Below are 27,709 nucleotides of genomic sequence, written 5' to 3'. Positions count from 1 at the left end.
TTTTCAATTACATGTAAAGACAATTTTTAAGATTAATTTAAAAATTTTTGAGTTCCAATTTTTTCCCCTTTCCTCCCCTCCCTAAAAACTAAGAATTTTAAATAGGTTATATATGTACAATCATGTAAACTATTTCCATGTTAATCATGTTATGAAAGAAGAAATAGACCAAAAGGGGAAAAAATGAAACAGACAAAGAAAGGAAAAACAGTGTGGTTTGGTCTGCATTCAGACTCCATCTGAACTGATCAACTGAACTGACTGATGACTCCATCAGTTCTCTGGATGTGGATAGCATTTTCCATCATAAGTTCTTTGGAATTGTCTTGGATGGCTGTATTGCTGAGAAGAACTAAGTTATTCATAGTCCATTAGGCCATGGATTCTCTTTAATTTTTATTTATATAAAGCACTTTTAATACATTATTTCATTTAAACCTCACAACAACCTTGTGATATAAGTACAAAACTTATTTTTATCTCTGTTTTAAAATGAAGAAACTTCAGCAGTAAAGTTAAATCAATTTTTTTCTCCACTTAATAGTATTTTCCCAATTGCATGTAAAAATAGTTTTCAACATTCACTTTTATAAGATTTGGATTCTAAATTTTTTTCTCCCAGACTTCCTTCCCTCCTCCTCCCCTCTCCCCTCTTCAAAATGGCAAGTGATCTGATATAGGCTCTACATGTACAATCATATTGAACATATTTTCACATTAATCATGTTGTGAAAGAAGAGTCAGAACAAAAGGGGAAAACCACAGGAAAGAAAAAAAAAACAAAAGAGAAAATAGTCTGCTTCTATCTGCATTCAGACCCCATAGTTCTTTCACTGGATGTGGATGGCTTTTTCCATCATGAGTCTTTTGGAATTGTCTTGGGTCATTAAATTGCTGAGATCTAAGTCTGTCATAGTTGATCATTACACAATGCTGCTGTTACTGTGTACAGTGTACTCCTGGTTCTGCTCACTTCACTCAGTATCAGTCCATACAAGTCTTTCCAGGTTTTTCTGAAATCTGCCTGCTCATCTTTTCTTATAGCACAATGGTATTCCAATCCATTCGTATACCACAACTTGTTTAGCCATTCCCCAATGGATGGGCATTCCTTCAATTTCCAATTCTTTGCCACCACATGAGGAGCTGCTATAAATATTTTTGTACATGTGGGTCCTTTTCCTTTTTTTAGGATCTCTTTGGGACACAGACCTAGTAGAGGTATTGCTGGATCAAAGGGTATTAGGCTGTGAATTCTTAACCTGGGAGGCATGAATTTGTTTTGTATGTGTGTATACACATATATGTACATATATGTGTATATATACATACACATGCACATATATAGCTATAGACGTGTGTATATGTGTGTGTGTATACACACATGCATATGTGTACACATATGGAGGTGTGAGTGGGCATGCTGTATTGTTTTGCCAGTGTAGATTAGGTGTGTCCACATGGATATATCTAGATGTGGCTCTCAGGGAGGCAAGAATAGATATTTGTAGGGTCTCTTCCCCCACCCTTCTTCAATGGAGACCTTGATTCCTGCTGGGAGTGGGAGCAGGACATTGGAAGCAGAAGCCACTTCAGCTGTCCTCAGAGAGAAGGGGTACCAAGCTAGAAGGACACTGATCTGCTCCCTTAAATATTGTTAGCCTAGAAATGTAATCTTTGGTTCAAGCTGTGGTCCTGATTGCTATCCCTTTCTGGGGAAGGAGTATCCCAAGTTATATACCTAAGACTTGATTCCCTTTCTACCAGGAGTTGAATTAATTCCTTTAAGTATTGATTGATTTGATCTCCTTGCTGTCCCAGGGACTCTCAAAAGTCTCCAGGATGACAATTTGAAAGTGCTGATTCTGCAGCACTCAGCTTTCCTCATAGTCCAGCTCTCACATATTGAGATCGGAAAAACCATGGCTTTGACTATACCGACCTTTGTTGGCAAGGTGATGTCTCTGCTTTTTAGTGTGCTGTACAGATTTTCCATAGTTTTCCTTCCAAGGAGCAAGCATCTTTTAATTTCATGGCTGTGGTCACTGTCTACAGTAATCTTTGAGTCCAAGAATAGAAAATCTGACACTGCTTCCATTTCTTCTCCCTCTATTTGCCAGGAAGTGATGGGACTGGTTGCCATGATCTTCAGTTTTTGTTGGGAGGAAGGGGGTTTATGTTAAGCTTCAAGCCAGCTTTTAAACTCTCTTCTTTCACCCTCATCAAGAGATTTCTTAATTGTTCTTCACTTTCTGCCATCAGAGAGGTATCATCTGCATATCTGAGACTGTCAATATTTCTCCTGGCAACCTTAATTCTGACTTTTGATTCATTCAGCCTGGCATTTCATATGATGTACTCTACATAGAAGTGAAATAAACAAGGTGACAAGATACAGCCTTGTCGTACTCCTCTCCCAATCTTCAACCAATCCGTTGCTCCATGTTCAGTTCTAACTTTTGCTTCCTGAACAACATACAGGTTCCTCAGTAGACAGGTAAGATGATCTGGTACTTTCATCTCTTTGAGGACTTGCCATGTTTTGTTGTGATCCACACAGACAAAGGCTTCAGAGTATGAAATGAACATAATATAATGAAAATGTATTGAAAAAGAAGTAGGTGTTTTTCTGGAACTCTCTTGCTTTCTCCATAATCCAGCAAATGCTGACAATTTGGTCTCTAGTTCCTCTGCCTCTTAAAAAACCAGCCTGTACTTTTTTTTTCACTATTCATTCTTTTGTTTTTCTCAATTACATGTAGCAAAAAAATTTTTTTAATTTTTAATATTTTGTTTTTTAAAATGTTGAGTTCCAAGTTCTCTCCCTCCTTCTCTACCCTTTCCCCTCCTTGAGAAGACAAGCAATTTGATATAGATTATACATGTGCAGTCATGCAAATTATTTCCATATTAGCCATATCACTATTCATTCTTGATAATTAAAAATAGCTCACATTTATATGCACTTAAAGATCTGCAAAGCCCTTTCATCACCACAACCCTGTAAGGTATGTCATATACACATTATCCCCATTTTGTAGATGAGGGAACCAAGACTCAGATTAAGCGATTTAGATAGAGTTCACTGTATATGTCTCTTTTTCCCCCTAAATTTATTTAGTATTTTATTTTCCCCCAGTTACATGTAAAAACAATTTTTAACACTCATTTTAAAAATTTTGAATTTCAAATTCTCTCCCTTCCTCCCCCCTCCCCCCAACTCTTCTCATTGAGAAGGCAAGAAATTTAATATACCAGCCTGTACTTCTGGTTTCAGTTCACATATTGCTGAAGCCTAGATTGCAGAATCTCAAACATAACCTTGCTGGCATGTGAAATGAGGGCAATCGTTCGATAATTTGAACATTCCTTGGCATTGCGCTTCTCTAGTATTGGGACATAAACTGGTTTTTCCAAAAAGTGGCCACTGTTGAGTTTCCCAACTCTCCAGAATACTGAGTACAGAACTTTAACAACATTATCTTTTAGGATTTTAAATAGCTCAGCTGGGATTCCATCACCTCCACTAGCCTTATAGTTAGCAGTGCTTCTGTAAGGCTCACTTGACTTCTTTCTCCTGGATTAGTATTAGTAACCACACCTTGTGGTTATCGGAGATGCTAAGATCTTTCTTGCATAGTTCTTTTGTGTGTTCTTGCCACCTTTTCTTAATCTCTTCTGCTTCTATTAAGTCTCTGTCATTTTTGTCTTTTATTTTCATGAAATGGTCCCTTGATGTCTCATTTTCTTGTAGAGATCTCTTGTCTTTCTCATTCTACTGTTTTCTTCTATTTCTTTGCATTGCTCATTTGAGAAAACCTTATCTCTCCTTGATATTCTCTGGAATTCTGTATTCATCTGGGTAGATCTTTCTCTTTCCTTCTTTACTCAGCTATTTGTAAAGCCTCATCAAATACCATTTTGCTTTCTTGCTCTCATTTTTCTTTGGAAAGTTTTTTGTTGCTGCCTCTTATATAGTATTGCAAACCTCTGTTCATAGTTCTCCAGGCATTTTATCTACCAGATCTAATCCCTGAAATCCATTCATTACTTCTGTTAACAGGATTTTACTGAGCTAGTCTCTACCCTGAAAATGATGAAACAACAGGCCAGAGAAAAGTGCTGGTAATCACGTAGCCGTTTAATTCATTAGTTTCATTGTGAAGAAAACTTTGCAAATCTAGAATTCTCCTGATCAGAATTCCACCTGGCTGAAGTGAAGACAGAAATTATATACATAAATCATAAGTGGGAAGGAAGAGGGGAAGGTGGATTTCAAACAATCGTTCCCAAGGCCAGAGTGGTTTTCCACAAGAAACCCACAAATGGAAGACAATACAACAATTCTGGAGTCCTGTGAGAGCAATAGCGCTCAGGTCCTTGAGGGTACTTACTTGGTAGGTCATAGGACCAGAGTTCTGTGATGGGAACAGGTTCTACAGTCTTTGATTTACTTCACTTCAGGTATGAAGGCAGAAGAATGCCAGTGATTGTGAGCCTTGTCAAAGTTTGATCAGTTCAAGCTGTATCGTGAGTCTGACTCACAAGCTGGAAAAGGCAGTTCTGAAAAATCTAATCTATTAGCGTATTCATTACACATATGATATTGATTATTCTAAAAATCAGAATTCCCTCCACACTTCCACATCATCTTCATAAGGGATGTTATTTATGTCATACCTAAATGGTCTGATAGTTTTCCCTATTTTCTTCAATGTAAGTCTGAATTTTGCAATAGGAACCTCATGGTCTGAACCATAGTCAGTTCCAGGTCTTGTTATAACTGACTGTATAGAGCTTTGGCTGCAAAGTATATCATCAGTCTGATTTCTCCATTGGCCATCTGGTGATGTTCTGGGTTGGTGAAAAAAGTGTTTGTTGTGACTAGTGAGTTATCTTGAAAAAAACAAAACAAAACTCTATTAGTCTCTGCCCTGTTTAATTTTGTACTCCAGGGCCAGACTTGCCCGTCCTTCTAATTATATTTTGATTTCCTACTTCAAAATGCCAATCCCTGATGATGAGAGTGACATCTTTTTTTTTGTATGTTATTTCCAGAAGATGTAAGTCTTCACAAAACCGATCGACTCTGGCTTCTGCATGAGGGGTAGGAGCACAGACTTGTGTTACTGTGACATGGAACCACTTACACAGCATCAATTTCTTGTTGTTGTCGTTGATATTGATTGCAGCTTTGTGGTATAGTTTGAGATCTGGTGGTGCTAAGTCCCCTTCATTCTCACTTTTCTTCCATTAATTCCTCTGACGTTCTTGATCTTTTATTTCTCTAGATGAATTTTGTTATTCTTTTTCTTATTCTATAAAGTAATCATTTGGTAGTCCCATTGGTATGGCACTGAATACGTGAATTAATTTGGGTAGAATTGTCATTTTATTATATTGGCTTGGCCTACTCGTGGCAATTAATATTTTTCTAATTGTTTAGATCTGACTTTATTTGTGTAATAAGTGTTTTTTAATTGTATTCATGTAGTTCCTAATTTTTTCTTGGCATGTAGGCTCTCAAGTATTTTATATCATCTATAGTTATTTTAAATGGAGTTTCTCTTTCTATCTCTTGTTGCTATACTTTGTTGGTAATATATAGAAATGCAGATGATTTACAAGGGTTTATTTTGTATCCTGTAGTTTTGCTGACGTCGTTTGTTATTTCAATAAGTTTTTTAGTTGATTCTGTAGGATTCTCCAAGTATACCATCATATTGTCTGCAAAGAGTGATAGTTTTGTTTCCTCATTGTCTATTCTAATTCCTTCTATTTCTTTTTCTTCTCTTAGTGCTATGACTAATATTTCTAGTGCAACATTGAATAATAGTGTTGACAATGGGTATTTGCTGCACCCTGATCTTATTTGGAAGGCTAGCTTATCCCCATCACAGAGGATGCTTACTGATGGTTTTAGATAGATATTACTTATTTTTTTAAGGAAAGCTCTGGTGTTTTTAAGGAAAGCTTTCTAGTGTTTTTAATAGGCACGAGTGTTTTATTTTGTCAAAAGTTTTTTTCCACATCTATTGAGATAATCATATGATTTCTTGGTTTTGTTATTGATATAGTCAAATATGCTGATGATTTTCCTAGTATTGAACCAGCCCTGCATTCCCAACATAAATTGCATCTGGTCATACTGTGTGATCTTTGTGATATATTGCTGTCATATTGTTGCTAATATTTTATTTAAAATTTTTGCAACAATATTCATTAAGGAAATTGGTTATAATTTTTTTTTCTTTGTTTTTGCTCTTACTGGTTTAGGTATCAGCACCATATTTGCATTGTAAAAGAACTTTGTTTTGACTTTTTCTTTGTTTATTTTTCCAAATAGCTCATACAGTATTGGAATTAATTGTTCTTTAAATGTTTGGTAGAATTTACTTGTTACTCCATCTGGTCCTGGGGATTTTTTCTTAGGGAGATCATTGATGGCTTATTTAATTTCTTTTTCTAAGATATGGTTATTTAAGTATTCTATTTTCCCTTCTGTTAATCTGGGCAATTTATATTTTAGTAAATATTCATCCATTTCACTTAGATTGTTAGATTTATTGGCATATAATTGGGCAAAATAGCTCCTAATTATTGCTTTAATTTCTTCTTCCTTTTTGATACTGGTAATTTGGTTTTCTTCTTTCTTTTTTTAAACTTTTTTGTTGCTATTTATTATGAAAAATACTTTCGTGTGTGTGTGTGTGTGTGTGTGTGTGTGAGGCAATTGGGGTTAAGTGACTTGCACAGGGTCACATAGCTAGTATCAAGTGCCTGAGGCCGGATTTGAACTCAGGTCCTTCTGACTCCAGGGCTGATGCTGTATCTACTGCATCACCTAGTTGCCCTTCTTTCTTTTTTTAATTAAATTAACCAAATGGTGTATCTTTTATGTTAGTTTTTCTTTCATAAAACCAGCTTCTAGTTTTATTTATTAGTTCAATGGTTTTCTTACTTTCAATTTTATTAGTTTCTCCTTTGATTTTCAGAATTTCTAATTTGGTGTTTAATTGGGAATTTTTAGTTTGTCCTTTTTCTAGGTTTTTTTGGGATTGTTTTTTTAAGTTATATGCCCAAGTCATTGACTTGTTTTATCTCTGTTTTGTTGGTGTAAGTGTTTAGAGATATAAATTTTCCCCGAAGTACTGCTTTGGTTGCAACTCATTCATTTTGTTATGTTATCTCATTGTTGTCTTTCTTTTTAATGAAATTACTGGGTTGTTTCTATGATTTGTTCTTTGACCCACTTATTCTTTAGCATTAGATTATTTAGTTTCCAATTGATTTTTAAGTTATGTTTCTATGCCTTTTTATTAAATTTGTTATTGTGCTATTATCTGAAAAGGATGCATTTAATATTTCTGGTTTTCTGCATTTGAATGTGAGGTTTTTATGCCCTAATACATAGTCAATTTTTGTGTAGATGTCGTGTACTACTGAGAAAAAGATTTCTTCCTTCCTATTCCCATTCAATTTTCTCCAGAGGTTTAGTATATTTAACTTTTCTGAAATTCTATTCATCTCCTTAACTTCTATCTTGCTTATTTTTTTAGTTAGATTTATCTAGTTCTGAGGGGTGAAAGTTGAAGTCTGCCCATTAGTACAGTTTTACTGTATGTTTCCTCCTGTAACTAATTTAACTTTTCCTTTAAGAATATGGACACTAAGTGAAATGAGCAAAACCAGCAGAACATTGTACACAGTAAGAGCCACATTGTGTGATAAACAACTATGAATGACTTAGCTCTTCTCAGCAATACAATGATCTAAGACAACCCCAACGACTCATGATGGAAAATACTACCCACATCCAGAGAAAGAACTGATGGAGTCTGAATCAGATGGAAGCATGCTAGTTTCACTTCTTTTCATGTTTTTTTCCCCTTTTGGTCTGCTTCTTTTTTCACAACATGACTAATATAGAAATATATTTTACATTATTGCACATAGATAACCTATATCAAATTGCTTACCATTTTAGGAAAGGGAAAGGAGAGGGAGGGAGGGAGAAAAATTTGGAACTCAAAATTTTTTTTAAATAATTGTTAAAAAATTGTCTTTACATACAATTGGAAAAAATAAAATACTATTTAAAAAAGAATTTTGATGCTATGCCATTTGGTACATTTAAATTACTTCATTGTCTATGGTGACCTTTTAGCAAAATGTAGTTTTTCTGATTATCTCTTTTAATTAGATCTATTTTTGCTTTTGCTTTGTCTGAGATCATGATCGCTACTCTTGCTTTTTTTTTTATTCAGCTGAAACATAATAGATTTTGCTGCAACCCTTACCTTTATTTTTATGTGTCTCTCTGATCCAAGTGTGTTTCTTGTAAACAACATATTGTGGAATTCTGGTTTTTAATCCACTGTGCTATCTTTTTGCATTTTGTGGGTGAGTCCATCCCATTCACATTCACAGTTATGATAACTGTGTATTTCATCCCATCCTATTTCCCCCCATGTTTATCCTTCTCTCTCTCTTCTTTCATTCTGTCTCTCCTCAAAAAGTGTTTTCCTTCTGACCACCACCTCTCCCAATCCACCCTCCCTTCTATCACCTCTCCTTTCTCTTATCCCCCTCCCCCTACTTCCCTGTAGGGTAAGATAGATTTCTATATCCAATTGAATGTGTATGTTATTCCCTCTTTGAGCCAATTCTAATGACAGTAAGGATCAAGCATTGTCTTCCACTCCCCCTGCATTTTTCCTTCCACTGTAAAAGCTCTTTCATGCCTCTTTTATGTGATATAATTTACCCCATTTGACCTCTTCCTTCCCCCTTCTCGAAATGCATCCCTCCTTCTCACTTGGTAAGTTTTGGGGGGTTTTTTTGGATATCGTCCCAACATAGTCAACTCACACCCATGCCCTGTCTATGTATACTCTTTCTAAATGCCCTAATCACGAGAAAGTTCTTAGGATTTACAAGTATCATCTTCCCATGTAGGAATGTAAACAGTTTAAACTTAGTGAATCTTTATGATTTACCTTTCTTGTTTACTTTGTCATGCTTCTCTTGAGTCTTATATTTGAAAGTCAGATTTTCTATTCAGCTCTAGTCTTTTCATCAGGAATACTTGAAAGTCCTGTATTTCATTGAATGTCTATTTTTTCCTCCTGAAAGATTATACTCAGTTTTGCTAGGTAGATGATTCTTGGTTGTAATCCTAGTTCTTTTGCCTTCTGGAATATTACATTCTAAGACCTCTAATCCTAATGTAGAAGCTGCCAAATCTTGTGTTATTCTGACTGTGGCTCCATGATATTTGAATTGATTCTTTCTGGTAGCTTGTAGTATTTTCTTTTTGACCTGGGAGCTCTAGAATTTGGCTATAATATTTTTGGGAGTTTTCTTTTGGGAACTCTTTCAGGAGGTGAGCAGTGGATTCTTTCAATTTCTATTTTACCTTCTGGTTCTAGAATATCAGGGCAATTTTCCTTCATAATTTTTTGAAATATGATGTTTGAAATATGATATCTGGTGCTGAGTGAAGTGAGCAGAACCAAGAGGACTTTGTACACAATAACAGCCACATTATACAATGACTACGATTGTTAAACTGAACCCTTCTCAGCATTACGAGGATCTAAGACACCTCTAGAGGCCTTGGGATGGAAAATGCTGTCCGCATCCAAAGAAAGAACTATGAAAGTCAAATCGCTATCACTTATTTTTACCTTCTGTTGAGTTTTGTTTCGTCTTTCTGATGGTTCCTCCTGTCGGTTTCAATTTTTACTTACAACTTCACTAATGTGAAAATATGTTTAATGGGTATGTAAATGTAAAGCCTATATCAGATTGTGTGCCATCTTGGGGAGGGTGGGGGAGAGGAAAGGGGAGAAAAATTTTCAACTCAAAAGCATATGGAAGTGATTGTTGACAAATCAAAATAAATTAATACAATTTTAAATAAAAGAAATATGATATCTGGTTCTAGAATATCAGGGCAATTTTCCTTCATAATTTTTTGAAATATGATGTTCAGGCTTTTTTTTTTTTTCACCATGGTTTTCAGGTAGTCTAATAATTCTTAAATTATCTCTCCTCAATCTACTTTTCAGGTCATTTTCCAATGAGATATTTCACATTTTCTTCTATTTTTAAAAATTCTTTTGATTTTTAAAATTGTTTCTTGATATGTCATAGAGTCATCAGCTTCCACTTGCCCAATTCTAATTTTTAAGGAATTATTTTCTTTGTTAAGCTTTTGTATCTCTGTTTTCATTTGTCCTATTCTACTTTTTAAGGAATTCTTTTCTTCGGTGAATTTTGCCTCTTTTACCATTTGTCCTATTCTATTTTAAGGTGTTATTTTCTTCAGTAATTTTTCATATACCCCCTTTACCAAGCTGTTGGTTCTTTTTCCTGATTTCCTTGCATCACTCTCATTTCTTTTCCCAATTTATCCTCTACCTTTCATACTTGGTTTTAAAAATCCATTTTGAGCTTTTCCAGGAGTTTTTTTTTTTTGTCCTGAGGCCTTTTTCTTCACGGTTTTGCATGTAGCTGCTTTGATTTCTTTGTCTTCTGCTGAATTTGTGTTTTTATCTTCCCTGTCACCATAGTAACTTTCTATGATCAGGTTCTTTTTTTATTGTTTGCTCATTTTTCTAGCCTATTTCTTGACTTTGAACTTTATGTTAAAGTTGGGCTCTTGCTCTCAGGGTGGAGTAGACATTGTCCCAATTTTCAGGTTTTTCTTGCTGATGCTTTCAGAGTTAGTTCTGGGTGTTTATAAGTTTTCAGTTCTTTCGAGTTCTTGTGATCTGAGGAGAGGTGTGGTCATTGCTTTCCTGGCCTGTGCTCTGGTCAGTGAGCCACAGCAAACACTCTTTTCTGCCCTAGAGCTTTGACCAGGCTCCCTATTCCTGCTAATTAATGCTCCTCCTAGCAGTGGGACTACAACCCAGAACCTCCTATGGGTGATGCAACAGTGTTCTGCTCCCAATGCCAGCCAAAGGTCCTCCTGTAATCTCTTTCTGACCAGTTGTCTGACCCACTTAGGTCTGTGGGCTGACAGCTCCAGAAGCCACCTCCACCACTAATTCCATTGCTCCCTAGGCCTGCTGCTGGTTTCTTGGGGCATTGCCTACAATGGTGTGGACTGAGCACCACTCATGCCCAGTGAGACAGACCTTTCCTGCCAACTTTCTAAGTTGTCTTGGTTTGGAAAATTGTTTCACCTTGACCTTTTGTTGGTTCTACCACTCCTGAAATTATTTTGATGTAGTACTTTCAAAGTTGTTTGGAGGGGAATTTGGGAGAGTTCAGATAAGTCTCTACCTTTACTTCACCATCCTGGCTCCACCCCCTCTTCATCTAGTTTGTTGCTGTTGTGGACCCTCCAGGTTTCACTTAATTAAACTATTGTATCATATCATCTATCATAATATATGCAAGTAGTGATCGTTTTATTTCCTCTTTGTTTGTGCTTATCCCCTCAATTTCCTTTTCCTGCTATAAACACGCTTTTATCTTCATATTGAATAGTAATGGTAAGCATGGACATCCTTGCATTGCCCCTGGTCTAACTGGAAAGGCATATCATTTCTTCCCATTACAGATTATGTTGGCTTTTGGTTTTAGGGAGATACTATTTATCACATTAAGGAAAACTCTGCTTATTTCAATCCTCTCTAATTTTTTTTAAAAATAGGAATGAATGTTATAGCTTGTCAAAAGTTTTTTCTGCATCTACTGAAATATTTTTATTTTCTTATTATCAACTATGCTTATAGTTTTACTAATACTGAACCAGCTCTGCATTCCAGGTATAAATCTAGCTTGGTTGTAGTGTATAACCTTTGTCATATGGGATGTAGTCTCCTTGCTAATATTTTATTTAAAATTTTTACCTCAATATTCATTATGGATATTGATCTGTTGTTTTCTTTCCCTGCTTTGCCTCTTTCTGGTTTAGGTATCCAGACCATATTTCTGTCATAGAAGAAATTTCTCCCATTTACTTTTCTTTTCTTTTTTTCTTTTTGGTGAGGCAATCAGGGTTAAGTGACTTGCCCAAGGTCACACAGCTAGTAAGTGTCATGTGTCTGAGACTGGATTTGAACTCACGTCCTCCTGACTCCAAGGCCAGAGCTCTATCCACTGCGCCACCTAGCTGCCCCTCCATTTACTTTTCAATGGCCCTTTTGAGAAAAGAAGGTAATAAGCACTTACATAGTGCCTTCTATGTGCCAGACACCATGCTAAACATTTTTTACAAATATCTCATTTGATCCTCACAACAACCATGCAACATATTTTTATCCCCCCCCAGTGTCTCTGAGGAAACTGAGGCAGATAGAGGTGAAGTGGCTTACCTAGGGTCATAGCAAGTGTCTGAGGCTGGGTTTGAACTCAGGTCTTCCTGACTCTAGTCCCATTGTCCTAACCATTACACCATCAGCTGCCTCTCAAATCTTTTAGCCTCTGCAGAACTTCAGCTTTTGCTGAATTCTCATTGGGGCTTCCTCCTCATAATAGTTAAAAGAATACTGATAAGATTTTTATTTACATGAGTCAAAGGAGTTCAGACTAAAGTACTTCTGTAACATAATTACATAATACATAGCCCTGAAGTGTGGGGTAAAGAAAAGATGTTTTTTTTTTTTCAGTTTGCTTTGCATATTTCACCTTCAGTCTTCTGGACTCCTGGTGTCTCAAAGTGTTGATAAGAGCTCTATAGCATTTCTTTCTCTTTTTTAAAACAACATAATTGTCCTGCTTTTCTCTTTTTATCATGTCTACATTTTGCTTTATCTGAAATCGTGATTGTCACCTCTACTTTTTTAGTTCAACTGAAGTATGATAGATTTTACTCCTAACCCTCATTTTAACTCCATGTGAATATTTGTGTTTCAGGTGTGTTTCTTGTAAACAACATATTGTCAGACTCAGTCTTCTAATCCGTTTTGCTCTTTTTCTGTTTTAAGGTTAGGTTCGTGCCATTTCGATTCAGGGTTATGGTTGTTAACCTTTTTTAGGGTTACAGTTGTTAATTATGGAACAACTCTCCATAGAGCCCATGTAAGATATATGAGATGGTTCTCGAGGAAGGGGAGGAAAGTGACACTGGAGCAAATATTGGTGTCGTGAAAAACAAAAGACCTAGATAAAAATTTAGTTGAAAAGGTTTAAGGTGTTTCTGCTATAATTCTTGTCACCACCCTAATCCCCCCTTTAAAAATTTTCTTTTTTAGTTTGTAGACTTACTTCTTCAACTTTCATCCTGTTTCCTCTCAGAAAGTGGTTAAGTCTCTGGTAAGAATGAAATTTTAAAAAAAATATAGGATTTCTGTGAAGGGCATTATTTTGGAATTGATAGTTAAATAAAGACTGCTAAAGTTTCTCATTCAAGAGGGACTGAGGACTTCAGATCCAAGCATTGTCCTAATGTTTGGCACTATTCAGCTTAAAGGAAAAAGGGGGAAGATCTCAGCACGCTTCCACAGGCTGTCAGCTCTGTGAAGCAGAGACTCCCTATTGGTTTATTCCTGTGCCCTCAGTTCTTGACACAGTGCCTAGCACACAGTAAGAGTTTAATGCCTAGATTCCCAAACCATGGACAGCCACTGAGGTGCTGCGGCAAACTTACGGGACATTTCCCAGAGAAACACGGTGATACCAGACATGTGTCAGACGCCCTGGGAATTATTCCAAGGTAGTCAGTTCAGTGTTTCAGCTTTGGATTTTGATACATTCCTTCCTACTTTTCTACCATCCTCACAAAGTCTCCAACATTCTCATTTGCTACAATGTGTCTTTGAGAAGCTGGGTTTGGGGCAAGCTGTGATAAAAATTAAGTACTTTGCAAAACACCAAAGTGGAATAAGAAATGGGGGTGGTGGTGTGCAGTTTGATTCCAAGGTTTGAGACATGCAGTGCCCAAGAGGCATGTATACACACCCCATTATTAAGTAATTGCAGAAAAGTGAAATAAAAATACCACTTTTTCTTTCAATTTGTTGTGCATATTTTTATTTTATTTTATTTTTTTTTAGGCAAGCGGGGTTAAGTGACTTGCCCAGGGTCACACAACTAGTAAGTGTCAAGCGTTTGATCTGAGGTCGGATTTGAACTCAGGTCCTCCTGACTTCAGGGCCACCGCACCACCTATCATTTTTTCAAACAGCTAAGTAAGTGTTAGAACCTATACTGTCGCTGGCATTTCTGATGTGTCTGACTCTTTGTGATCCCATTTGGGATTTTCTTGGCAAAGATACTGGGGCAGTTTGCCACTTTACAGATGAGCAAACTGAGGCAAGTAGAGTGATGTGACTTGCCTAGGGTCACCCAGCTAGTAAGTGTGAGGCCGGATTTGAACGTGGGAAGATGAGTCTTCCCGATTCCAAGCCCAGTGTTCTGTGCAGTATGGCACCACCTAGCGGCCCCTGATGGAGGGAAATCTAGGTCCACAAGTGCCTCTGACCCTGGATGTCTGAGTGAATCTAGTCTGATCTCTCCACTCTGTTGGCTCAGTTTTCCGGTCTATAAAAAGAGAGGCTTTTGGACATAACCTTGAAGGTTCCTGATCTCATCATTCCACGAGACCCTTCACAAAACCATTTGCCCTTCTCTCTCTGTATGTCCTTATCCACATCTCTCCTAACATGTGGTGCCTACCCAGAAGTGAGCACGATACTCTGGGAGTGATCGAAATAGTGCAGAGGACAGTGGAACTCTCCCCCTCTCCTGTCTGGGAGCTATGCTTCTCAACAGAGCCCAAGACCACATTAGCTCTCAGGGCAGTAGAGACAGCCAGGTGGTGCAGTGGATAGAGCACAATGGATAGGGCTTGGATTCAAATCCCACCTCAGACGCTTACTAGCTGTGTGCCCCTGACAAAGTCACTTAAACTTCTGTTTGCCTCAGTCTCCTCAACTGTAAAATGGGGACCTACCTCACAGTGTTGTGAAAATTGAATGACATAATATTTTTAAAGGGCCAAGCACAGTACCTGCCACATGGTCGGTGTGTAATAAAGAACTGTTTTCTTCTTTTTTGTCCACCATATCACCCTATGACTTACTTTAGTGGCCTGAAAGACACTTGCTAACCTGGCCTCCCTTATCTCGTCCTTGTGACTATTGATTTTTTTTTGTACCCAAGTGTATGACTTTGCATCGAATTGTAGCCCTCTCAGGCCAATGCTTGGGCCTGCCAAGATTCTTTGGAATATTGACCTTGGCACCCAGGATGCTTGGAAGCCATCACTTAGGCCTTCTGCCATCCGGACATTTGATCAGCAGGTCGTCTGTGCTTCTCCCCAGATCATTGGCAACAATGTCAAATAGCCCAGGGCCAGCCCGAGGTTCCATGTGGAGGACATCTTAGGCAGGGCACTCTGCTTAAGAAGGTATTGCGATGGTCCAGAGAAGGGACAGGGGGGTGAATTGGGGTGGCGACTGTGTGAGCAGAGAAGGGCACAGATGTCACGTAAGTCCCAAGACTTGGTGAGTGATTGGATCTAGGAGGGGAGGGGAGAAGAGACAAGGATAACACTGAGCTGGTGAACCTGGGTGGCCAGAAGCAGGGTCCTGCCCTTGAAGAAAATAGGGACAATTTAGGGACAGGTTTTGCGTTTTGTTGTGTCATGCACCTCTTTGGAGGAACCTGTGGACGGATCCGTCAGAACCATGTTCTTAAATGCATAAAACAAAATATATAGGATTGCAAAGGAAAACAGTATCAGTGACATACAACGATCCATCTTTTATGAAGCGTCACTGATCTCAGAACCCCTGTTTTGGGGAAAAGAGAATGAGCTCTGTTTTGGACATGCTGAGTTTGCTAAAGGTCATCTGGATGGCTGTGGTCATGAGGTCTTTGGCAGTTGAAGATTGGGGCTCACAAGAGATGAGGACAGGAAAGAGAAGTGTCTGGAAAACCAAGGAAAAGTGGGAGGTTCACAGATTTAGAGCTGCAAGGGACCTGAGAGGCTGTCTAGTTCAACCATCTCTTTCTTTCTCTTTCTTTCTTTCTTTCTTTCTTTCTTTCTTTCTTTCTTTCTTTCTTTCTTTCTTTCTTTCTTTCTTTCTTTCTTTCTTTCTTTCTTTCTTTCTTTCTTTCTTTCTTTCTTTCTTTCTCTCTCTCTCTTTCTCTCTTCCTTCCTTCCTTCCTTCCTTCCTTCCTTCCTTCCTTCCTTCCTTCCTTCCTTCCTTCCTTCCTCCCTTCCTTCCAGCTAGGCAATGTGGTTAAGTGACTTGCCCAGGGTCACACAGCTAGTAATTGTCTGAGGCTGGATTTGAACTCAGGTCTTCTCGACTCCAGGGCCGGTGCTCTATCCACTGCAGCGCCACCTAGCTGCCCTCCGTTTTAATACTTTTACCCGCTAGGTTGGAACTAGGGTAGCAGAAGCAGGAAAGCAGGGAGTGAGCAGTCACTTTCACCTGAAAAGCGAAAGGCGAAGAAAGGTGAGGCCGGACATTTTTTTGGGGACAAACGCAGGTTTTGACTTCCATCTAGTGGCCAGAGGGGATATTGCCGCTTGTGGGAAGGTGGAGGGACGATGGAGGAGTCAGCCAGCTGAGTCAATAAACCGACAAATGTTTGTTAAGCGCTTCCTCGGTGGCAGGCACCGTGCTAAGAATGAGGGACACAAATAGCATCTTCTGATCTTATGAATCTTACATTATTTTTAAAAAGTTGTTCAGCTTTTACTTTTTTCTAATTAAAATTTCTAATTAAAAACAATTTTTAACATTCATTTAAAAAAATTTTGAGTTTCTTGGAAAGACTTGTATGATCTGATGCTGAGTGAAGTGAGCAGAACCAGGAGAACGTTGCACACAGTAACAGCCACGCTGTGGGATGACTAATATCGACAGACTTAACCCTTCTCAGCAATACAAGGATGTAAGACCTCTCGAAAGGCCTCTTGATGGAAAATGCTATCCACATCCAAAGAAAGAACTACGGAGTTTGAATGCAGATCGAAGCATACTATTTGCCGTTTTTTTTCTTCTGTTGTGTCTTGTTTCCTCTTTCTGGTGGTTCCTTCTATTGATTCTAATTCTTACAACATCACTAATGTGAAAATATGTTCAATAGGAATGTATATGTAGAGCTTATATCAGATTGTGTGCCATCTTGGGGAGGGAGGTGTGGAGGGAGGGGGAGAAAAATTTAAAACTCAAAAGCTTATGAAAGTGATTGTCAATAAATCAAAATAAATTAATTCATAAAAAAATTCTTCAAAAAATTTTTTTGAGTTTCAAATTCTCTCCCTTCCAACCCCCACTCCTTGAGAAGGTAAGCAATTTGATATAGATTATATAATGTGCAGTCATGCAAAACATATTTCCATATTAGCCATGTTGAGAAAGAAAACAGACCCACAAAAAATCCCACAAAAAACAAGAAAAATAAAGTAAAAAATCCTATATTTGGTATGCACCCAGACTCCATCAGTTCTTTCTCTGGAGGTGGAGAGCATTTTCCATCATGAGTCTTTTGGAATTTCCTTCGATTGTGTTGCTGAGAAGAGCTAAGTCAATCAGTTGATGATCTTACAGTATGGCTGTTACTGTGTACAACGTTCTCCTGGTTCTGCTCATTTCACTCAGCATCAGTTCACTTAAGTCTTTCCAGGTTTTTCTGAAGTCCACCTACTCATCATTTCTCATAGCACAATAGTATTCCAGTACATTCATATACCACAACTTGTCCAGCCATTCCCCTATTGATGGGCATCCCCTCCATTTCCAATTCTTTGCCACCACAAAAAGAGCTGCTATAAATATTTTTGTAGAAATAGGTCTTTTTCCTTTTTTCAAATCTTACATTCTAATGGGATAATATATATATATATATATTTCTTATAAAAGAATATATTTCTAATAAAATAATATATACAACATATACAATATAACAAAATAATATATACAACAATATGTTCCTTACAAAAGAAAGCTATAAAGGGGTGCGAGTGATGGGGATGGCAATCTGAAGAGTGAGGAGCAGAGACAGAAAGGAATGAAAGCGTGACCGTGGCTGGCCTGGGCCCTTCCTTCAAATGGAGGTTCTGGGAGGAGCTGACCAATCAGAGGAAGGGGCCACAGGTGGAGGGTTCTTTCAGAGGGAGAAGGCTGCAGGGACTTTCAGAGTGAGCCCTGGTTTCCAAATTTTATATAGCCATAGCACATCTCCTCACACCTTACGAAAACCATCTACACAAATAACTTAGTTCATGATTTATTCAAATAAAATTAAGAGTGTGTTGTCATTTTTTTTATAACAACACAGAAATTTTAAATATCTAATCAGTCAACAAGCATGTATTAGGTGCTTGCCATATGTGTCAGGCTGTGGGATATGAATGAGAGGGACCTTGAGAGACAGAGCTTTGCAGGCAGAGAGTTTCCCAGGAGTTCTGGGAAATTCACAGACAGCCTGGATTCTTCCTCAGCTGGCAAGGATAAAGCAGTAAGAAGCAGCTGAGAGCGCTTAGCAGAGACAGTGAGCAGTGGGGGAGTTCCTTCCCACAGGGAGCCTTTGAATCCCACTGCAGTGATAGGGGTGGCTGGTTGTGTCCGGTGAGTCTGAGAGCCAGCAAGGAGATGGAGTGGCAGAGAGAAATAGAGACTGAGACAGAGACACAGAGAGAGACAGACAGACAGAGAGGAGACAGGGAGAAGGAGAGACACAGACAGAAAGACAGAGACAGAGAGATAAAGACAGAGACAGAGGCAGAGACAGACAGAGGCAGAGAGAGAGATAGCAACAGAGACACACACACACACAGAGAAGAAACAAAGAGGAGAGAGAGAGAAAGAGGGAGAGGGGGAGAGACACAGAGAGAGAGAGAGAGAAAGACAGAGACAGAGTCAGAAACAGAGACATCTACCTGTTGAGCCACTGCCCCAGCCCCACTGGGGCATTGCATCTATCCCCGTAAGAGAGAATAGGCAAGCTGACTGTGAACTATGGTCCACCTTTCCCTCTATCACCTCTGCCTGAGAAGAGCAGATGATTCAAAAGTTCATTCTGTTCTCTAAAGCTACTTTTCTCACTTCAGTTGAAATAATTTTTACTTCCTTTGCTGGCCAGATAAATCTGAACATTCTAACTTCTCTTGCTGTGTATGTTGCCCTGTTTGAGAACAGGGTGGGGAGGTACAGACAGAAGGAACAGTGTTTGGCTAGTGGTATACAGAGACAAAGAAAATCAGCAGGGGTTGCAGTCCTGTTCCCCTAAAATGCCAAGCTTTCTCCCAGCTGGGGATTCTGAACTAAAAGGGGGAGATGATCATATGATTTGGATTTATTGACTTTTGATAAATTTCCCTGAAAATATAAAATGGACCCAAGGCTTCCCTTCTGCCCCTTAGGCTAAAATGAATCAGAGCATTAAATTTTCTGTCTGGAACATAGCTAGGCTGTCAGGTCACATGACCTTTCATTTACCCTTCCCTTCGTCTTGTAACTCATGTCCAGAAGAAGCACCATTCAGGGACAGAGTCCATGTTGGCAACTACACAGAAGGAACTGCCTGATTGAAAGAGAAAGAATATGGCTGGACTTGGCTGGCAATGCCCCCATTCCAAGGGTGGGAGCCAGAGAAAGGGAGGGCTTTTCCCCTTTCAGTACTACCTCAAGCCTATACACAACAGGTACAGAAGGTTAAGCAAGCCTACTGCCTGCTCTTAAGGAGTTTACATTCTAACGAGGGAGACAATAAATATGCCAGTCATTCTAGAGAAGGAGCAGACATATTTCTACCCGGCAGACTCAGGTATGGCCACCGCCAAGGCCATCTGCTGGCTGGCTAGGGAATGATGCTCCCCCACACCTCTCTATCAGCTCCCTGGTCAAGAAGCAGCCCCAGGAGCTGCCCAACTCCCTTTGCAACAACCCTTGAAGATTCTTCTCATCTTCCACCCATTGCTTCCCCTATGAATTTTCTTGCATCTCTCCCTACTCCCTTACCTATCTATCACCAGCCATTTAGGAGAAAACTGTCCCCAGCCTCCCTTCTCCCATTTTGTTATCCTCATCTTCCTCTACCCTCTACCTATTGTCCTATATTTCTCTTTCCTTTGTCAACCAAACTCCTAGAAAAAGCTGCCTATCCTTCCTCTCCTCTTGCTTATTCCTCAAGGCTGATTTCTGAATGAGGAAATAAGATAAAAAATCCTGGATCTCCTCAATAATTATTAATGTAAGAGAGAAATAATCTTTACTCTCATTCCTTGGTGGAGGTCTTTAAGCAGGTACTTGGTTTAACCCTGCCAAGGTGAGCTGGTGAATGTGGTGGGCAGTATTTGGACCCTGGTCTTCTGATCCATGGGTGGTGCTCTCTCTGTCACACCATAAACTATAGCCCTACCACTAAATTGTCTGCTTCAGGACAATGTCTTATTTACCTTTGTATGCCTCTACCCCATCAAGCACACTACTTAATTTGAACAAATAATAACTCTCATTTCTATCATTCTATAAGTGTTTTTCTCACAACCTTGCATTTTACAGATAGGGAAATTGAGGCAACGGTGAACAAGAAATGTCTGAGCTAGGTTCCACCCTAGGTTTTCTAGCAGCTGGGTGGGGCAGTGGATAGAATGCTGGACTTATAGGTAGGAAAACCTGAGTTCAAATCCTCCCTCAGGATTTACTTATTAGCTGTGTGGCCTTGGGCATCTCATTTCACCTCTAGTAACCTCAGTTTCCTCATCTGTAAAATGGGGATAATAATAACATCTACTTCCCGGGCTTGTTGTGAGGAGCAAGGGATATAATATGCACAAAGCACTTTGCAACCTTCAATAAAGCACTATCTGAATGCTATCATTACCCGGTATAATTATTATTAGTGGGTGGTGGTTGTCCTTCATTCTTGAACAGGACCCAAATGATAACACTTGCCAGCGTCAAGTCGGCTGATCAGACCAATAGGAGCTTGGAATGCTCTGCCACAGTCGGCACAAATAGTCCATGTGAACATTTGGGGTGGGTTCTCTAAATTTGTGCATCTCGAATTTCTTTTGAGCTCCAATTTTGTTTTGCTCATAGAGCATAGCACCTTCTCTGAGGTGGGCATGCCATGCTGGACAGTTCTGTGCCGGTATCTCCTTTGTCTCAAGATCAATCCACCATGTCCCCAGTCAGGGCGGGCCTCCTCCCGCTCCCACCTTGGCCCTGCTCCACCTCGCCCGGCCCCGCCCCGCATCCTCCCGGCTCCGCCTCAATCTGGCCTCTTTCCTCCCCCGAGCCCAGGAGACCGTTTCCGGCCCCTGCCTCAGACAGACCTTCGTTGCCCGCCCGCCCCCCCCCCCCCGGTACTCTGGCCGTCCGGTCGGCCCTGGCCAACCCAGTCCCTCCCGTCAGCCTGCCATGAACGAGCCCCGCGTGCGGCTCATCGTCACCGGAGATGACTTCGGCTACTGTCCGCTGCGCGATCAGGGCCTTGTGGAGGCCTTCCTGGCGGGGGCGCTGACCGGGGTCTCCCTCCTGGTCAATGGCGCGTCTGCGGACACCGCGGCCCAGCTAGCCCGCAGGTGGGAGTGGGGGGAACGGCCAGAATTTGGACGGAGTCTGGACCGGAAGGGGGAGGGAGGAGACGGGGGCGGGGACCCAGGTGTCCGGCCCCGGGCGGGGGCAAGGGGGGGATGGCTGGGGACCCAGGTGTCCGGCCCTGGGTGGGGGCGAGGGGGAATGGCGGAGGGCCTAGGTGTCTGGCTTTGGCAGGGGGGTGAGGAGGGCCCGGAGATAGGGTGGACCCGGGTATCCAGACCGGGGCTGGAGACAAAGGGAGGAGCCGGGGAAAGGGACGCGTCAGGGCCAGGGCGGGGCTGGACAGGGGGCAGGCTCGGGGTTCCTTGAGCGTCTCGATCCTTGCAGGCATGGCATTCCGGCCGGCCTTCACGCCAACCTGAGCGAGGGGCGGCCCGTGAGCCCCAGCCTGGGCTCCAGGGCCTCCCTGATCGGCCCCGGTGGCTTCTTCTTGGGCAAGATGGGCTTCCGCAAGGCGCTGGCCGAGGGCCGGGTAATGTTACCCGAGGTAAGGCCTCCACCCGAGGGGGGAAGGAAGAGGGGGGAGGGGAGAGGAGAAAGGAGGCCCCTCCCCAACCCGGCTCCCCGCTCGGCCGCAGGTGCGGGAGGAACTACGCGCGCAGCTCAGCCGCTTCCAGGACCTGCTGGGCCAGGAGCCCACCCACGTGGACGGCCACCAGCACGTGCACGTGCTCCCAGGTAGGGGTCCCAGGTGAGGTTACTGGGCAGAAGCGTGTGGGCCTGGGGCTTTCCCAGCCCTGGGCTGCTGGGGATTTTGGATCTGGGTGGGACCCCCAGGCCAGCTCGGCTCCCGCAGCGCCCCCCTTTCCCGGTTAGAGCAGAGGCGGGGCTCCAGCTGACCCGTCCCATCCCCAGGTGTGCGCCAGGTGTTTGCGGGGGTGCTGCGGGAGCACGGGGTCCGGTACACCCGGGTGCCGGTGGAGGCCGGCCTGCGCCGCTGCGACTGGCTGGAGCCCCAGCTTCGGACCTTCGCCTTGGCAGTGGAGGAGGATGCCCAGGCCGCTAAGGAGGAATTCAAGGAGCTAGGCCTTCGGTAAGGTCCCTGGGAGTCTGACACCCCCCCCACACACACACACACCGCCACCTGGCCGGCAGCCCCTGGCATGTGGGTCCTGGCAGCCTCAGTTTCCTCAACCGCACAGATACCGGAGAAGCATCAGGATTGGGACGGCCACTGATTTGCAATTCCTGGGTTCTGCTGCCTATGTGCCTACTGAGTGACCTGGGGAAGCCCCTGTCCCTTCTTGTAAGTTCAAAGAGATGGACAGAAGGGTCTCTAAGGTTCCCTCCAGTCGTAGCAGTCTCCCACCCTGGATGGAGCAGGAGGCCAGCTGTGACCTCTCCAAGGAAAGAGCAGGGTAGGACCAAGGAGTGGAAATGCTGGGTCCTGACTGAGCTCCAGGAAGGGTCTTCTGGAACCCACCAGTCTGCCCCGGATCTGAGGGTGGGCATCCCACATCACCTTAAGTACATACCTCAACAGCTGCCTTTGTCTTTGGACCCATCTCCCAAGGCCCCTAGGTAGCACAGTTGGTAAGGTTTCTGGCCCAGAATTGGAAAGAATCATCTTCCTGAGTTCAAATCTGGCCTCAGGGTGTGACCCTGGGCAAGTCACTTCACCCAGTTTGCCTCAGTTCCTCATCTGTCAAATGAGCTGGAGAAGGAAATGGCCAGGGTGGTGGAGGGCCTAGAGACCTCATCATTGTCCAAGGAGCAGTTGAAAAACTGCGGTTAACCTAGAGGAGGTTTGGGGGACACAAAGGGCCACCACACGGAAGAGGCCAGAACCATGGATCAGAAGTCACTGGGACAGATTTTGGTACAATTTAAGGAAAGATGTCCTAGCAATGAGGTGGGGGTGAGCCCCCCTCACCAGTGGTCTGCAAGCAAAGGTTGGATGTTCACTTGTCAGGGATGTTAGGGGACTGCTGTCCAAGTGAGGGTTGGCTGAGAATGGTCTCTGTTACCTTCCACCCCCCACCCCCAGGGACACAGCCTCTCTCTCCACAGGTGGCCTGACGCATTCATAGGCTTAAGCACCATGGGCAAGGACATGTCTGTGAGCAGAATTGAGGCTGCCATTGAGCGGGCCGTGGAGAGCGTCCTGAGCCGGGAGGAGATCTTGCAGGGAGGCCGAGCTGTCACCGTGGAGCTCATGACCCACCCTGGGTACCCCAGTGTCTCACCTACCAGTGGCTGTGGGGAGGGGCCTGACGCCTTCTCCCAGTCCTGGGAGCGGCTGCATGAGCTGCAAACCCTGCTGGACCCCGCCCTCCACAACTCCTACCGGCAGAGAAGCATCAAACTGTGTGCCTTAGAGGACTTATGAGGCTGGGGAGGAGGCCATGCCCTCCATCCAAGCCAGCAAGAGCCTGCACTTCTCCCCTGTCTCCATCACTTGTCCAATGGGAGATCTGGACAAGTCACTTCTGTTCCCTTGGCTGTGAAAGGAAGGGCTCAGTCTCCCTCTCATCTCCCTCTGACGGGCAGCCTGGCTTGGGCCTCAAGGTCCTCACCCCGGAAGACCTCGAAGGCTCCTTCTAGCTCTAGATCCGCCATATCTCCGTGAGCCATTGGGGGCAGGAGGGAGAGACAGACTTGGACTTCAAATGCCTCGATTTGAGTCTTGGCTCTGACAGTGACTAGCTGTTTCACCAGTCTGCCTCAGTTTCGACAGCAAAATGGCGATAACAGCAACTACCTCCCAGGGTTGTTGTGAAGATCAAATGAGATAATATTTGTAAAGAGCCTGGCATACAGTAGGCACTCAATAAGTGTTCTGCCCTTCCCTGTGTGCTAAGAAAGCAATGGGCTCAGAGAGGGAGCCTGCGTATGGAAGGGCTTTGAAGGACAGGATCTGATATTTGATCCTGGAGTTGATAAGTCGCTATGGAGTTTGGGGGAGGGGTGTGCTGACATGGTCATTCTGCACTTTAGGAAGATCATCTTGGCAGCTGAATAGAGAATGGATTGTATTTTTTAAAATAACATTTTTTGAATCAACAAAAATCTACTCTTTCACTCTTTCTCATAAGGGGGGAAAACCCCCAAATCTTTGTAACAAAAATGCAAATTCAATCAGAACAAATGTGCCCATGTGCCATTCCCCAAACTGTATCTCATTCTGTGCCCTGCATGTCATCTGTCAGTGGGTGGGGAGAATGCTGCTTCATCATCAACCATCTGGAAGCGGGCCTGGCCGTGAAGGCAGGGCCTGATGACTGCAGATGACTGCAGTCTGATCTCTGACCCGTAGGTTTCTTTGGAGAATGAGCTAAATCCTGCCACGACTAGTGCTATGAGAGATGAAAATATGGAGCAGGGGTGACTTCCTCCACTGGGGAACTCTCTCAGCCACGGTACTGGGGCAGCTACAAGGAAATTTTAAACAGCAGGCTTGTGAATCCTTAGAATCGTGACTAACGAGGGTGTGGTCTAATGGAGGAGATTCTGAGCAGCGTTAGTGGCAGAGTTCCGGCTGCTGGGAGAACTTCCTCCTCAGCCAATGGCTGGGGAGGGTTTGTTCTTAGAAAGGCGGCTGCATTCATTTGGGTGTAGTCTGTACAACGATCAAAAGAGAGGCTTCTGCACGCTCGGCCCTAGAAAGATGAACTCTCAACAAGCCTGATGGAGGACAGTAAGGAAGGGGGTGACATTTTTCAAAGAGACTGGCCCAGAGGGCCGAATGCTGCTCCCTGGGGGGAAAGAAATGAACCACTCCCAGAAAACCTGAGAGTTAACAAAAAGCGATTTTCTCAGTCCGTAGCAAGGTAAGGACGTTGATGCTGGGGTGGGCAGCTCCCTACCTGGGTTGTCCACAAGCCAGTCTTTCGGTCAAGCAGCAGATCCAGCTTGTGGATTTCTACACCTGGGGAACCAGAAAGCCACATCAAGAATCTCAGCTAACCGTGAGGGCCATTTCAGAAAAAGCTAGCCTAACCTACTTGGGAGTGAGGGGAGGGGAAGGGAGAAGCCCTGAGTTCATTATCCCTTCATGTGGTCCCACGTCATGAAGGCAAAGATGTCTGCTGCCATATTGATAATGTGCTGTTGACTGGGCTAGATGAGGCCACCATGATGGCAGAGGCCCTCATCCAAGACACAAGTGTAGGTCAACCTTTAGAAAATGCAGAGTCTGGTCCCTTCAGCTAAGTTTTGGGGGATACACTGCATTGGAAGAAGCCAAATGATTCCAGATTTAGTCTGTAATAAGCTATTAATAATTGCTTCCAGAGACTAATAAAGAAGCCCTGAGGTTTACTGACCTCAAGTCTTGGAGAACCCATGTTCCTCATCTGAACACTCTGATGGCCTTCTCTTACCAAGTTATTTGCAAGTCGGTATCTTTCAAGGCTATAGCCTTCGAAGACCTCATAGGGGCTCCCCAGCAATACCTCTCCTTGTGTCCCCTTATGATCCTGTGGACGTCCACATTTTTAGAGGTCTGTCCATAGAAACCAGTCTGAGTAGAGCCTTCGGCAGGCAATGAAGGGGTGGTCAGATGAAAGGATACTATACTCGGCACCTCCCAGAGGCATACCAAGTAGAAGCACTGCTAAGTCAGAGTCCCAATATTCCTCTAGTGATACCATTACAGGCTGCACTCTGACATATGCCCAGGGTCCTCACTGCTGGAAGAGGGGGGGTAGTAAAAACTACTCAAGAGACCAAGTCACAGAACATTACTTTGTGTTTATTTTATGAACCAGTGGCCCCAAAACTTGGGGACAGCATCTATGAAAAGGACAGGAATCTGGTTCCAGGTGGCCTTACCTTTTCTTTTTTCTTTTTCTTTTTGGTTTTAGGCAATTAGGGTTAAGCGACTTGCCCAGGGTCACACAGCTAGTTAAGTGTCAAGTGTTTGGTCTGAGGCTGGATTTGAACTCAGGTGCTCCTGACTCCAAGGCTGGTGCTCTATCCACTCCACCACCTAGCTGTCCCAGGCCTTACCTTTTCTCTGTGATTTTCTCCCCACTTACATGAGAGAATAAAAGACTTGGTATTTGAAAACTGAGCAAATCTGAACCCTAGATGTATTTGATATACTTGGTTTATAGTCTGGGCTTGAGAAGTCTCTAATTGTTCTAAAGCATGTCCCCTGGGGCTGAGGATCTCCTGCTAGGGAAGCTAAGAGTCTTCAGCAGCCGAGACTGAGGGACCAAGGCAGGGTAAGCTTAGTGGCCAGTCCCAGACGAACTCGGGCAAGGCTCTTCGGCCTTCTCGGAGCTGGGAAAGGCCTGCACATCTGGGCTTTCTGCTAGGAAGGCGTGGTAGTATTTGAGAAAGGGCCGGTCAAGGATTTCAGCCAGGCTGGAAGTGGGAGACGGCAAAGCTCCCCTACCCAGACAGCAGCATTCAGTGGAGCTCACAGGGCCAGAAAAGCAGTGTCTGGAAGTCGACAACATACGGAGGAAAAGGGCAGCAAACCTCCAGACGCAGGAGATGAGCCTCTTTCTATGCCCGGAGACGTGTTCCCTGGGCAAGACCCTCCAACATGGGCCCAATGGGCAGTTTTCCTACACGTGTGCGCTCCGGCCACGTAGGGTCCTTATATGCCTGCTCTTCTCACGGATGATGCACTTATTGGAGACACACTGGCTGGTTTAGGGAGACATTTGGTTGCTACTTATCTCAGAATGCCTCTCCTTAAATGGCTTTGCTTTGAATTAATTGCATTTTCTGGGTGGCTATTAAAGGCGAGCACATTGGTGGAGGATAGCGAGCTACGTACAGTTAGCCACAGCACTCTGAACCAGGGGTGTGCGTCCCCCTGCAGGGGGAGCCCTTGGGTCCTGATGTTGGATGTACTCATATGGGCAGCTCTTTCCCCATACTAGTTTCCATTTCCCGTTAAAGGCATGAACAGTTCCTTTTCTTGGTTCTGGATCACCAAAGCCTAGCACACAGTAGGTGCTCAGTCAATGCTCTGGGTACTAATGAAGCAGAAGTCTACGTCTGCTCCTCCGCAAGATCTCTGTGCTGACCACTTTCCAAGTACAGGCCGAAGAAGAGCTTAGGTGTCACCTGGTGATGAATGAACCTGGCTGTCAGCCTGGGGTAACTTGGGGACACTCAGAACAAGGGGAGTGCAGACCTGGCCAAGGAAATTCCACACCTTACTGTTTTAAAAAAATGTTTTATTGATGCCCTTCCTCTTTACATGAGTCATTGCAGTATTCACAGCAACC

At 42.8% G+C, this 27,709-nt stretch overlaps 1 protein-coding gene across 2 annotated transcripts; it reads left to right on the top strand.

Moving 5' to 3' along the window:
- Positions 1-21,256: 21,256 nt before the first annotated feature.
- On the top strand, positions 21,257-27,187 carry YDJC (YdjC chitooligosaccharide deacetylase homolog). 2 transcript variants are annotated; one of them, XM_078154482.1, is made up of 5 exons: positions 21,257-21,505; positions 21,849-22,008; positions 22,100-22,212; positions 22,377-22,554; positions 23,532-23,621. In XM_078154482.1, the coding sequence occupies exons 1-4, from the start codon at positions 21,342-21,344 to the stop codon at positions 22,525-22,527; spliced, it is 588 nt and encodes a 195-aa protein (XP_078010608.1). In that variant the 5' UTR covers positions 21,257-21,341; the 3' UTR covers positions 22,528-22,554; positions 23,532-23,621. The 2 variants fall into 2 exon arrangements, with proteins under 2 accessions (XP_078010608.1, XP_020852296.1); XM_020996637.2 differs by having other exon boundaries at positions 21,263-21,505; positions 22,100-22,199; positions 23,532-27,187.
- The last annotated feature ends 522 nt before the right edge of the window (positions 27,188-27,709 follow it).

The sequence above is a fragment of the Phascolarctos cinereus genome, unplaced genomic scaffold (assembly GCF_003287225.1).
Source record: "Phascolarctos cinereus isolate Bilbo 61053 unplaced genomic scaffold, phaCin_HiC Scaffold_4;HRSCAF=312, whole genome shotgun sequence".
Classification (NCBI taxonomy): domain Eukaryota; kingdom Metazoa; phylum Chordata; class Mammalia; order Diprotodontia; family Phascolarctidae; genus Phascolarctos; species Phascolarctos cinereus.
The sequence above is the reverse complement of the archived record's forward strand: the minus strand, read 5'-3'. Positions and strand labels throughout refer to the sequence as shown.

Coding starts and splice junctions, on each gene's coding strand:
- YDJC (XM_020996637.2), top strand. CDS start 21,342: ATGAACGAGCCCCGCGTGCGGCTCATCGTCACCGGAGATGACTTCGGC. Junction 21,506..21,848: donor GCGGCCCAGCTAGCCCGCAG/GTGGGAGTGGGG, acceptor CGATCCTTGCAG/GCATGGCATTCCGGCCGGCC. Junction 22,009..22,099: donor GCCGGGTAATGTTACCCGAG/GTAAGGCCTCCA, acceptor GCTCGGCCGCAG/GTGCGGGAGGAACTACGCGC.